Source organism: Abramis brama, assembly GCF_963993115.1.
Source record: "Abramis brama genome assembly, chromosome: 3".
Lineage (NCBI taxonomy): Eukaryota > Metazoa > Chordata > Actinopteri > Cypriniformes > Leuciscidae > Abramis > Abramis brama.
In genome coordinates, this window is record NC_139965.1 from 14,166,444 (window position 1) to 14,180,082 (window position 13,639).

Genomic DNA, 13,639 nt, shown 5'->3' on the forward strand with positions numbered 1-13,639 from the left:
ATGTAGAAGTGATCGAAGTCTCGGACGTGGAGCTCTCGTTTATATACTGTCTATGGGAGCTCTCGGCATCTCGAAAACACCGCGCTGATATTGATTCTCGTTTTAGTTCTCCTTTTTTATCCAAAGTCTGCTTGCCATGGTCCATAATGTTTGAACGAAACAACAACAGTGTGCAAATAGATATTGCGAACTACAGTGGTCCACGTCTGTCCACGTCTGTCCCGTCTTGGTTACTATCAGACGACTCTGGTTCATAGCTCTGGTTGCCATGGCAGCACGAGCGGAAACCAGGGACAACGCGGATATGACGGCATTGGCGGCGACAAAACGGAAATAAAGAAACGTGCCGTGTCTTCGAATTAAATTAAAATTTCTCCTGGTTTGAAAGTTGTTGGAAACAGTCGGGATAATGTAAGTACACAACTAAAAAAAATATATAACATAGATATAGTGATTTTTGCTATTTTTAAAGCAAAAAAAGTTACATATTGTGCCTTTAACAGGATAAACATGATGTATAATCTGAAAGGAAACTGCTCTTATATTCTATTCTGAATTTTTAAAGGAACACTCCACCGTTTTTTGAAATAGGGCTTATTCACCTTCTTTCCAACATTTAGATAGGTGGGCAAATGCATTTTTGTCTCAGTGCATGCATTGTTTTAGTTTGACAGGGTCGGCGCTAGCTTAGCTTAGCATAATGAATGGAATCCTTTGTTGCCAGCTAGCATGTCCTGAGTAAAAGTGATAAAAATAAAAAACACCTAATTACTTCTTGTGGCCTGCGTATTCACAACAAGTACAAATAGCGATGCAGATTAACACTAGGCAGATTTTGACTATATTAGGGGGAAGCAGAGGCGAAGCACTGCTACTTGGGCACAGAGATATCTTATGACTGGTTTTGTGATCCAGGGTCACATACTAGAGCTTTAACTTTTATATCTCCAGAGAAAGTTTGACACTTTCACATACATTTCTCCATTGTTCTTTCTATAAAATATCTTCACCCCTCCTTCTGTAATTCCCATTTGACAAATTCACAACCACTCACCTGTAATGAACCAGCAGACAACAAACAGGCAGAGGATGAAGCTGACGGAGATGACCAGCAGAGACAACAGCAGCATTTCAAAGGTGTCTTTTGCAAGCAGAACATAGAACAAGCCTAGGCTCACTATCAGAACAAGCAAAACAAATACACCAAATACTATAAGGTAGACTGGGATGTAAGGCTGGACAGGACAGTCTCTCAGAAAGTAGGCCCCTAAAAAAAGTCAAACATAAAATTTGTTGTATTTGTAAGTATGTGAATGTTTCAATATTACACTGGAATTCATTATTACATCCACATTATTTGTTTGCAATGTTTCTAGCAGAGATAAATACATGATTTACCTATTCCAATTGCTGCAATTAAAACCCCCAGTACAACAATAGTCAGTATCACTGAAAAATATAAAGATTACTCAGACAAGAATATGTTTACACAATTTGCCAAGTATACAGTGAAACCAGGACATTTGGAAAACATATATATTAGCTTAACATAGATTTAAAAAAGTAACATATTCTTAACATGATTGTTAATACGATTCTTACCGAACAGTGATGTCAAAAATGGTGATGGCTTTGAATTGTCCATCCTCAGAATATCATTGTTGATGAATATACAATTACTGTTTTTATTTTGAAAAAAAGTAAAATAACACATAAAAAAAAAAGTGTATAAGACATTAAATAATGCGGAGAACAAGGATCTAAGGACTAGCAAGATTTCATATGTTTGTCATCAAGAGTCTCACCAGAAAAGCTTCCTCTTGCGTCTCCTATGACGGTTAAAACAGCCTAAATGTGATCATGACAGCCGAATATGCTCTAGTGTTCACCTCATAACTTTAAAAAGAAAAATTCTTCTGTTATCCGTCTTATTGACAGTACTTTCTAATATGTCCTAAGCCACACCAAAGAGTATAGAAGTACCAAGAGAAAAAAACATAATTTATTAAACATTTTTGAAACGCATATTCATGTTTTGTAAATGATTAGTTCATCATTAACTAATCATTTGTAAATGACTTATAACTGAATCTACAAAACATACATAAAATAATTAACATCACTTATAATTGATGAACGCATCATGTTTCATAAATAATTAGTTAATAATTTACTTATCACTTGTAGATGACTTGTAACTGAATTTACAAAACATAAACATAAAATAGTATATCACTTGCTAATCATTTATGAATGTTTTGTAAATTATTAATTCATCATTAACTAACCACTTCTAAATGACTTACAATTGAACGCTATTATGTTACCCAGTAAGGATATGTATAATGTTACAAATATTAAATATATTATGTAAATATTATGTAAGTCTTTTTCCAACTTGACAACATTTTTCAAGTCTATTCTTCTGCTTTCTCCTCAATATGAGAAATTAAATTTGCAGTGGGAAGCACATGTCTACAGCTTGCATATGGCACAATATTGTCTTATGACCCTTACTAAACTTCAACTTAAATAATGTTTAAGTTTAAATTTATAGTAATGAAGGTTACTTGCCTATCAGTTTTACTTGTTAGATGTGATATTTTGCCTTAAGTTGTGTCACTGTTGATCTCTCAAGTAGCCTATTAGAATTGGGTGGCTTTATTATATTGTTAAGACCAAAAAAATATGTTCAGATGGCAATTACAAAATTTAATTTAGTCAAATTAAATACAAAATGCTCTCTTTCTGAATATTAAAAAACAACATGTAGCCTAGCAAAGGAAATAATTCGCTAAACTGTGTAGCAAAGGACTAAGGAGGCTGTCACTGCCTGAACGCCAGAGGTCATTGTCTCCTTGTATATTGAACTGTTTCTCGCTCTCCATTGAGTTCACTTGTTATTCATTCCCTGTTCAGTTGTTTAAAGACAGTTGATTGAGGCTTGTTGGTTTGTTATGCAGTTCTGTGCAATTATGAAAATAAAGCTCTGCACATGAGTTATAACTGTTGAACTGAGACTGCAATGCATTTTTCATATATTTGTTTTCTTAACCACTCTTTCTCTGTGATTATTTCCATGTTATTTTTGTAAAATTGAACAAAATAATAAAAAACACTTTCTACATGGGTGGCTAAAATATAGTGTTTTATAAAGATGATGTTACTTAGTTGAAACTAGTAGCTCAAAGAATATCCTGTTTCAAAAAAATTATTAAGGAGTATTAAGGTATTAAGGAGATTCAATTTTAGATTATTATTATTATTTAAAATCATCATTCATTTGTAAGCAAAAAAAAAGACAATAACATTCATTCTCTTTACTGTCAATTCTTACAATGTTCCCAAAACCCAACTATTTCAAATACAATTAAATATTTGTTTTAAATGTGTTACTTAATACACAAAGTTCAGTTGAGTTTATCCCCCAAACCATCAAGAACCCTGTCATCAATATAATGGATATTGATGACAAGGTTCTTGGTGGTTTAGGGTTAGGGTTAAAGGTGCAGTAAGCAATTTCTGAGAAAGTGGATCGGACCGAGCAGCACAACACACTTGTAGCCAACCAGCAGTAGAGGGCGTGTCAACTCATGATGGGGGAGGAGAGAGAGAGAGAGAAGAGAGGGAGATTTGAAGAAAGACTGTAGAAACAGAGATGGCTGAGAGTCATTACAAAAGAGGAAATCTCAGAGGAATATCACTGGAAAAGAAGGGTTATGATCAGGCAAGAGCTTTAGGACCCACGTTAATATTAGAAAAGCTTTCCAGTGCTGGAGACGCCACTTTCGCAAAGCATTATTTTGCTTCGCTTCAGCTATGAGAAAGAGACATCCACTCTTACATTGCGTGTTAGTGCATTTTGGGTGCGGAGCAATGACGTAAGGGGTGTGATTGTTTGGGCTTCAAATATCAACAGTGTTTCTCAGATATCACTTACTGCACCTTTAAGATGACCCACAGAGCTTTTGCTAATGTTTTGCACAAATCCAAGTACAGATTATTGCACAAATGCAATTACAGATAAAAAACCAGCATCCAAGCAACAGCCCCAACCCTAACAGAATGTATGGCAGAGTGGTGGTCCAGAATGCAAACAAGTAGAGGGTCTTATTACAGTAGGGATCTCCAGCCACGGTTTGGTTGTAGTTAGGAGGGTAAATGGAGTAAATCCACACACTGCCTGTTAAAAAAACAAAAACAAATACATTTCAGGAATATAATTTATTTTAGATTTCGATTTGATAACGTTGGCTATTTGATGAAACAGGCTTCCCTGATCCTGTTACTTCCCTGTTTAATCTGTTTAACATAATTTATTTTAGATTATGATTTGATGAAGTTGGCATCATTCTGTTACTATAATACTGTGAAGATGCTTTGAAACAATCGCAGTTGTATAAAGCACAATAACTAAAGGCAACCTGACTTCAAATGACTATGTTTACAATTTTAACTTTTTTCTAAAAACATTCATTCACATATATTTTTTTACCTTTAATATTTTTTTAAAAAATTAATTAAATACTAAAAGGGACTATGTAGAATTCAGAAACCCTTGTTTATTAGTGACACCGGTGGCCGTTAAGTGAACTGCAGCCAGCAACTTATTTCTCCTGCTCGCACTTGTGCACACGTAACGTATAAGAGACTGAACGTGATTCAAGGCCTCGATGTTCTCACGGCAAAGTTCTTTTCAAGTCAAAAGAAGTTGGAAATACTTTTGCAGCGATATACTGTTAAAGGTGCTCTAAGCGATGTTGGGTGAAGTCACTTCTTGTTGACGTTCAAAGTATTGTCAAACAAAACAGAGCTCGACACTCCCTCCTCCTCATCCCGTCCTCTCCCCCTCCCTTCCGTGCTTCCTGAAACAGTCATGAACCATTTAGAAAAAACAAACTGGATTTACCCACCTGTCCAGCAAAAACAGAGCCACCTGAATTTCGGGACTTTGCGCGTTCCTTCTCCTTTTCTTTTCTTCTTTGTTATTTGTTCATCGGAACGTGATCTCTTTGGTCGTGTGTTGGCCATATTAAAATTCTCAAGAATATACATTTTTAACATTAGTCGTTGCCGTTGTCTAGGACATCTCTCCTCTAGCTAACTTCCCTCTTCATGCTTCTCTCTCCCCACACCCCCCTTCATGTGCACACGCACTCACCCCCCAACCCCCACCCCCAAATCATTCTTGTCGATTATTGGCTGGAAAACTGTTTGTTATGTCTCGTGGTCCAGGCTGGGCCAGTTTGTTTTTGTTGCCGTTTGTGGAGCCTGGGCTGTCTACAGAGGCCGCGTTCTTTTACAGTGTGTTCAGGGGACAGGCAGCTAACGGATAGTGAGGAGATGTTTGCTGGATGTGACAAAAAATGTTTTGGCCTAAAAAATGCGTGACATTGCTTAGAGCACCTTTAACAAACATCCACACTGCTGAGAGCGACGTTTAGATAAATATGTAAATATGTGCTGTGATATATCAATAACAAAAATGACAGTGGTGAAAAAGCAGCAGTTCAGAAAGCATCTGATCGTAGTGATGTGGATATGTTTGCACCAGCTCTGCAATTCACCGGCATTATGACAATAGATGAGGTAATTAAAATAACACAGTTATGATAGTTTGATTATGAAGTATATTTGAGACTATAGAATATAGATCTGGTATTGTGAGACTATAGTTTGAATTAATCACTTTTCTTTGAATGACACATTGATATTACTGTAGAGAATGGCTCTTTCAGCATTATCCTGAACATTGTATAATCATTTGCTTCATGTGTCATTGAACGGAAGAGAGGCTCTCGGGAGCGTAAACGTCACATCCTTTTGATTTTCCCGGGAAAAACCTCCAGAGTCCTTCACATAAAAATCAGTCTACAGGGTTTCACAGAGAAACTTGAAAGTTGGGGAAGGTCTCGTTTTCTATGTTTTGTTACAAGATATTCACACATTGGCAATAAATAAAAAAAGCGATTAAGACATGAACATTCTTACATATAGCCCCTTTAAGTTAATTCATGTTAATTGTTAAAGTCTTTGTTAAAGTAAAAATTCAAATCTATAAAAAAACTCAATTAAATATTATTTGTATAAGTTCAAAATGAAATATCGTTTTTTTTTTAGTTATATAGCCTATTAAACAGACATTGTCTGAGATATTTTACAGAACAAAAGTTCATATTCACACCCAAATCTCAGACAGACCCACACACAAAAGTGTTTGGCAAGTGTCTTTGTAATGGATTAACTGAACGATGCACAGAAGCTTTCAGAGACCTATGAACACATTAAATGAGCTCTTCCTCCCACATACGCCACCCAATCTTACCACTGATCATCCAGCAGAGCAAGAAGGTAGAAACCAGATTGTTCCACACAGTGCAGGTGAGGCTGAGCGAAGTATGATTTCCCTCCTCCGTCTTCCTGGCGCAGGGAAGACAAGACAGCAAAGCCAGAAACATACTAAACACTCCATATACCAGCACATAGACTGGGATATAGTGCTGCTGGGGACAGTCTTTGAGATAAATGGCACCTGTGATGATATAGGAAACACAACAGCACATTAGATAACTGAAGGTATAGGAAAGGAATAAAATACAGTACTCACATTCACTGCAACGCACCTATTGCAATCTGAGCAATGGAAATAGGCAGTAAGAGAAGTTTTGAAATCACTGAAATACAAATCAGTCAAAAATTAGCTAGAGTCAGTATACTTTATGTTCAATAAGTGCAGAAGTAACAATTGTAAAACTCTCATACCAAGGCAAGCTGTACTAGTTTTTGGAGGAGATTTCACATAATTCAACATTTGCTTTGGATCCATGGTTCCTATGCAAAGCATACAACATCACAACCCAAAATTAGCATCTGTGAAAGCAGTTAATAAATCATTATGCTCTAACGACTTTAATAAATTCATTTGTATGATCATCTATCTGTTTCCTTAACAAAATTTACATCAAGTAAAGTGTAAAGATAATATTGGTTTGAGTTAGCACTGAGTATATTGAAATATTGGACAACTGCAGTATTGATAAATTTAATTCCACTACATTAACAAATACGATTTCGTGTGAGCCTGTACATACCTCGTACACATAAGTGATGCTTTGCTCAAAAATGCTTACCTGAAGTTCTGGTTCTGGAAAGTCTTTACCTGACACTCTCCGGGATTAGAAACAGCCTGAAATCATTCTTCTTGGGGTTTTATACTCTCAAAACTGAACAGGTGATGTGAAACAGCGGGTGGAGTTTTTACTGGTACTGAATATTACACATCACCTGTGTAGCCTCGAGCCTACTCCATTAGCTGGAACAGATTTTCACTGGAACTGAATATTACATCCAAATATTGTTATGTAATCAATCAGCATATTGTTGTGTAACTTCACCTAGGCTATTGGAACAGTATTTCACAATTTTTCACAGGAACTGAATATTACAAACAACCATTACGAAAGAACGATTTACAAAACAACGATTGCGAAATCGTGCACGGATTATGAATTTGTTCACTGCTGTACCGTAGGTCTACGTAGTTTTTTTCCCCTTTTTTCTGTAGTTCTATTTTGTTAATAAATTTTGCATTCTATTTTGGCATTCTCGTGTGTCCCTTTTTCGTTGTCTCCCTTTTGAGCCACGGGGCGAAACGGGTATGGATTGAAAAACCAAAGCAACTGTATGGTTTACAAATCTGTGCACAGCTGAGACTTTTACTTTTGGCGTAAGATATTTATTTCCATCAAGGTCAGGCTGCGATGTCAAATGTATTCCCATGAGTGATGCGCTTTTATTTTTTAAAGTTTTATAAAATAAGTAGCCTATATGGCTTGAATGGTTTAAAAGCATTAGCAAGAATAAAAGCATCATATAATGTAACGCCATGCAGCCAAAGGATGACAGAAAAAAACGGATGCTGCATTAATTGCGTTAAATATTTACTTAACCCGGAGGAGTCTTTTCCCATTTCGGTAACGCTTATTCAACTTCCCGCGTCTAGGCTACTACCTGCGCATATATCGACGGCACAACTGGGTTGTAGGTTGCCAAGTTGAGCTCACAAATGGGTTGAAATTTGTATGTGTTGATTGCGCGAGTAGGATGGGTTTCATACAAAGATCTGGCAACTGGACAACCTTGGATAATATTTATGTGATTATTCATATAACGACGTTTGGGCCATACAAATAACGGGAGTTTCACGGGGAAAACGGGAGTGTTGACAGGTAAATTACATACCAATAGTCAAAATAATTATTTAGCGTTTATCACATTAGAGATAATGCTATAAACAGTCAAAATTGTGTTTCGTAATCAGATATTTAAGCAAATCACAAGTTTAATTTTTAAAAATGTATCACTGTCTAAGTAGATAATGCCTATGAATAATACTTTTCATTATTAATGTCCAAATATTACTTCCCAGATAATGTGATTTTCAGGCTGTAAAACTGAAGTCATTTCAAGGGCTGAAATATGAAGACAGGATTTGAACAGAAATTTGAACAAAATCTGAGACAGTGCAACAACAACCTGTAATTCCATTTGAACCCAGAAGACTCTGACAGTGCACAAGCACCTGCACTCAAACAAATTAACTAGGAAGGTTGTGCACTTTACATAATATATTTATATTTAGTTTACTTATAATAATTGTGTTTGTTGACTTGAAATGTTTTTTTCTATTAAGGTCCACGTAATTATGTCTCAACTTAACAGTACAAAATCCTAACGTGTTGTCTAAACACAAACCATTTATGTTAAGTAAAAAATTCTTACATCCAGATGGTGGCAGTATAGTGCGATGCCAACTGCCATTTTGCCCTAACTTAATTTGATTGTGTTCAATCTGCTTAATATGTAAAATTTAAGTTTACTTAATCCGTTTGTGTTGGATTACATGAATGATTTGTGTTGCATTAACTGAAACTGGGCAGTGCTTGTTAGTTCCCAGCATGCTTTGCATATGGTTGAATTAAGAGAGAATAAATGTTACAATTAAGTGTTATTTTATGTTGTTTTTTTTTTGAGAAAATGAGAAAAGGGGAAGACTTGATAGTGTGTAAATGTGTTTAATGTTCAATTACATTGGAATTATTAGAACCATTTAAATTACAGTGGGTTACCATTGTGGAGAAGAGTGGAGCATTTTGTTTGGCTGTGGACTGATATAATTACTTTTAATTGCTTTGGTTGAAGGAGCATGTAAAGCTTAGCATTTAAGATGCTAATATGTGCTACTGCTAGCAAATAGCTAGCTATAGTGTATCAATTTAATCATATGTTACTAAAATAAATGAAATATTAATGGATGAATGAAAAAACAAACACGTAAGTTGAATGCAAATTAAGTCAAATTAGTTGGTCCAAAACATTGAAAATTAGTTGGGCTGACACTATTAAATTAAGCTGTGTCCAACCATAATAAATAATTTGAATCAACCTTAATAAATTAAGTTGACCCAATGTAAGTAAATTAAATTGGAATAACAGAATTGCATAATGCTGAAATGAAGCAAGTTAATCATGTGGAAATCATTTCCATGATTTTTTTATGTTCATTCAAAGAGTTATTTTTTTGAGTGTGCCTGATAAATAGCCTATTAATAATTTTTTTAAAAAGTACTTCATTGCCAAGACACATATTTATCTACTGGAATAGAGCAGTGTAAATACTGCATAAGGCCATCCTCAAGCTTATAGTAGGCTTGTATCACACATCTGACACGATTTCTGTTCAGCAATCAGCGATTGTTGTTATGCACTGGGCTGACGTTTGCAGGTTTTAATTTGCGGGTAGTTAACGTTACAGTTACTGTGCTGTAACTTTGGCTATATGTTCACTGCATATTCCACAAATGAACGTGCCATCCCAGCTAACACACGACGTAACAGTTACGTAATGTATTCGTACTTTTTGGTCACATCAAGACTTTACTAACTGACAACGTAACTACAACGTTGTATGCTCAGAACTTCATTACTATCATATTACCAACCCACAACGTCGTCAGTACGTCCTCCTAAGGTTATAAGATAACCAACAACCCAGCAAACAAAGAATGTTGATTAGCTACCCCTGGGTTATCTTAATCTCGAAAGAGATAGTTAAGAACTGAGCGAATCTAATATGATTTCAGAAAAATTGACATCGCTAATTTGGTAAGACTTTGTAGGCCTATGTAATGCCGAATCTGGTGTAAAACAGTGGGGGTGGATGTAGCAGGGATATGTTGTTACACCAGATTATAAACCATTTTATTAATATTTTTATTTATTTTTATTATTTGTTTTGGGGTCTTTTATTTTGAAAGAAGTTTGTGTGCTCTTACTAAACGTAATCATCACAGTATGCACGTCGGCTGACGTCATGCGTAGGAGTGAGGTTCAAACAGCAGTGCAATCGGTGTCACATGCCTGTCCTGTCTTGTGCTGCACATGGGTGTTTTGTTATTTTGGGCCATGTGCTCGTGTTATTGTCTGACCCCTCCCCCTTGTTATCTGATTATTGTTTGAGTTCATCCACCTGTTCCCTCCTGATTAGTTTCCCTTTATTAGTTCCCTCTTGTTTGCAGTCTGTGTCGGTACGTTGTCTTTTGTTTCCTGTTCCCCGAGATCTTCCAGAGTGTTCTTAGTCTGTTATTATTTTTGTATTTACTTAGTTCTGTTTTCCCCCTCGTGGGTTTTATTTTGTGTTTTTGTTAATAAATACTTATTTTCTCCAGCGTTTGAGTCCTCACACCTTTTGTTCTTAGTCTGCCGTGACAGAACGTACCGACCATTATGAGGACTCAGCGGAGAAGAGAGGCGCAACCAGTCTCCTGTCCGCAATGGGAGCGGATTCTCCGGTTTCAGGAGTTGGTCTCCCTCCGTCAGCAGGGGATGGAGGTGAGGGAGTTTGGTCAGAGGTTCCGTCGCGCTGCTGAAGGGCTGAACCTGGGCGAGGAGGCTTGCAGGGATCTGTTTAATTATGCGCTGGATGAACCGATGGACTGGCTGATCTGTAGAGCTTTTGATCATGTCAGTTTTGAGGCGATGGTGGAGGGTTTCATTCGCCATCGGGAGAGGATCGCCAGGGGAGTGGTCTCTGTTCCGGTGGTTCCTGTTCCGGTGGTCCCAGTTCCAGTGGTTCCGAAACGGAGGAGGAGAAGGAAGAACCCCTCCGTGGCTATTCCGGTGGTCCCGAGTCCGGTGGTCCCGAGTCCGGTGGTCCCGAGTCCGGTGGTCCCGAGTCCGGTGGTCCCAGTTCCGGTGGTCTGGGGACGGAGGAGGAAGAGAAAGGCCTCCTCAATGACCTGTCCGGCGGCTCCTAACCCGGAGGCCATCCCGGAGGTGACTGCCATTCCTGACGCGTCGCCCTGGTACCTTGCCCTGCCGGCCCCGCCCGAGCTGCTCGCCCTGCCAGCCCCGCCCAAGCTGCTCGCCCTGCCGACCTGGCACGTCTGCCGATCCAGAGCCTGTGTCTTCGGACAGGATGGCCTCCGCCGAGCCTGTTCACGTCACGCCAGCCGAGCCTGGGTCTTCGGACAAGAGGGCTGCCGCCGAGCCTGTTCACGTCACGCCTGCCGAGCCTGTGTCTTCGGACAGGATGGCCTCCGCAGAGCCTGTTCACATCACGTCTGCCGAGCCTGTGCTTTTGGAGAGGATGACCGACGCCAAACCTGTGGCTTCTGTTCCTGAGCCGGTGGTGTCTGTTCCTGAGCCGGTGGCGTCTGTTCCAGTTCCTGAGCCAGTGGTGTCTGTTCCTGAGTCGGTGGTGTCTGTTCCTGAGTCGGTGGTGTCTGTTCCTGAGTCGGTGGTGTCTGTTCCTGAGCCGGTGGTGCCTGTTCCTGTGCCTTGGCCGCCCGAAGGGTCGTCTCCGCCGTGGCTGCCAGATAAACTGTCGTCTCCACTCTGGCCGTCTGCACAGCCTGCTCCGTCCTGGCCTCCCGAAGCCTGTGGGCCACTCTGGTGTCCCAAACATTTGTTTCTCCCGTCCCGCCCTGGTCTATCCCTCCCGTCCCGCCCTGTCCCGCCCTGTCCCTCCCTGTCCCTCCCGTCCCGCCCTGGTCTGGGTCTTATGGAGCGTCTGGTAGCCGCTCCGTAGGGAGGGGGTAATGTCACATGCCTGTCCTGTCTTGTGCTGGACATGGGTGTTTTGTTATTTTGGGCCATGTGCTTGTGTTATTGTCTGACCCCTCCCCCTTGGTATCTGATTATTGTTTGAGTTCATCCACCTGTTCCCTCCTGATTAGTTTCCCTTTATTAGTTTCCTCTTGTTTGCAGAGGACCATAGCAAAACCGTTTGAGATATTTATTATCCGTTCACAATTTAGCATCTTTAATGTATTTTTTTTTATCGTGTTGAAAAAGTTTGGTGTGAATAAAATAAACCATTTAAGAGGGGTGGGTAAAAATTCAGAGGTTGATTTTGCAAAGAAATCCACATTCAAACCAAAATATCGGACTTCCTGTTGCTCGGAGATAATGACTGTAAATTAGAAAGTTGTCCGGCTCGATGAGACCAATATACATATTGATTTTTTTAAACTGTAGGTAAAACTAACCCCCCCACTTTTGTCAAAAGCATTTTGAAAGTGATACACTTCCTGCTGCCAGTTGGTGGCGCTATAACTTTGACTCACAATAGTTACATCCATCTGATCGGCCTCTTACCATGAACACACTGCTGAAGTTTCATCAAGATCAGTTAATGTATGCAGAAGTTATACAACTTCCTGTTTCTCTTTTCTCGCCCATAAATTCGTTTCCTCGCCATGGCCAAACCGTTCGAGATATCAAAAATCTATCCACAATTTAGCATCCTCAATGTCTTGACTTCATGCACAACGAGTTTGGTGGGGATCGGCTGAATTCTCTAGGAGGAGGACATTAAATTCCACAGCAAGCGTTTTCCAAACAACCCATAATAGCCGACTTCCTGTTGAGCTGGCGTAAAACTTGACCAAAGGAAAGTTGTTCGGCCCGATGAGATCAATATGTGTACCGAGTTTCATATTAATTCATGCAAGCGTGTTTGATCTATGGACCAAGTTTTCAGACCCCGTTCAAGGGGGCGCTGTTGAGCCCCCCTGCCACGCCCGTTTCTGAAACTTTGCACATGTCTACTGGCTAATAAATGTGATGTGTCTGTCGAGTTTCATCGAATTTCAAGCATGCTAAGAATCTCAAAAGCATCAAAAAATAATATTAAAGTTCGATGCGTTGCCATGGCAACAGTATCTAAGATATCAATAATCCTTTCACAGGTCTACATCTGCCGTGTGTCTACATTATACACATAAAGTTTGAAGCAAATGGGTAAAAATAAGAGAGTGATTTCAAAGCATTTTGAAAGTGACAAACTTCCTGCTGCCAGTTGGTGGCGCTATAACTTTGACTCATAATAGTCACATCCATGTGATCGGCCTCTTACAACGAACACACTGCTGAAGTTTCATCAAGATCAGTTAATGTATGCAGAAGTTATAACACACTTCCTGTGTCCCATTATTCGCCATAAATTCGTTTCCTCGCCACGGCCAAACCGTTCGAGAAATCAAAAATCTGTTCACAAGAATTCATCCTCAATGTCTTGACTTCATTCACACCGAGTTTGGTGGCGATCGGATGAATTCCCTAGGAGGAGTATTTCACA

General features: G+C 39.0%; 1 protein-coding gene and 1 long non-coding RNA gene across 2 annotated transcripts; both read right to left on the bottom strand.

The window, feature by feature from the left end:
• Positions 1–961: 961 nt before the first annotated feature.
• On the bottom strand, positions 962–1,945 carry LOC311080465. The gene is made up of 4 exons (XR_014605597.1): positions 1,806–1,945; positions 1,603–1,679; positions 1,399–1,449; positions 962–1,267 (listed from the first exon to the last, which is right to left on the bottom strand). It is a non-coding gene; the product is annotated as an uncharacterized lncRNA (long non-coding RNA).
• A 42-nt stretch (positions 1,946–1,987) lies between these two features.
• Positions 1,988–6,844, bottom strand: LOC311080466 (transmembrane protein 272-like; the record flags this gene model as incomplete). Its single annotated transcript, XM_084110454.1, has 4 exons — positions 1,988–4,183; positions 6,326–6,532; positions 6,624–6,674; positions 6,763–6,844. The coding sequence occupies 4 exons, from the start codon at positions 6,842–6,844 to the stop codon at positions 3,972–3,974; spliced, it is 552 nt and encodes a 183-aa protein (XP_083966580.1). The 3' UTR covers positions 1,988–3,971.
• Positions 6,845–13,639: the final 6,795 nt, after the last annotated feature.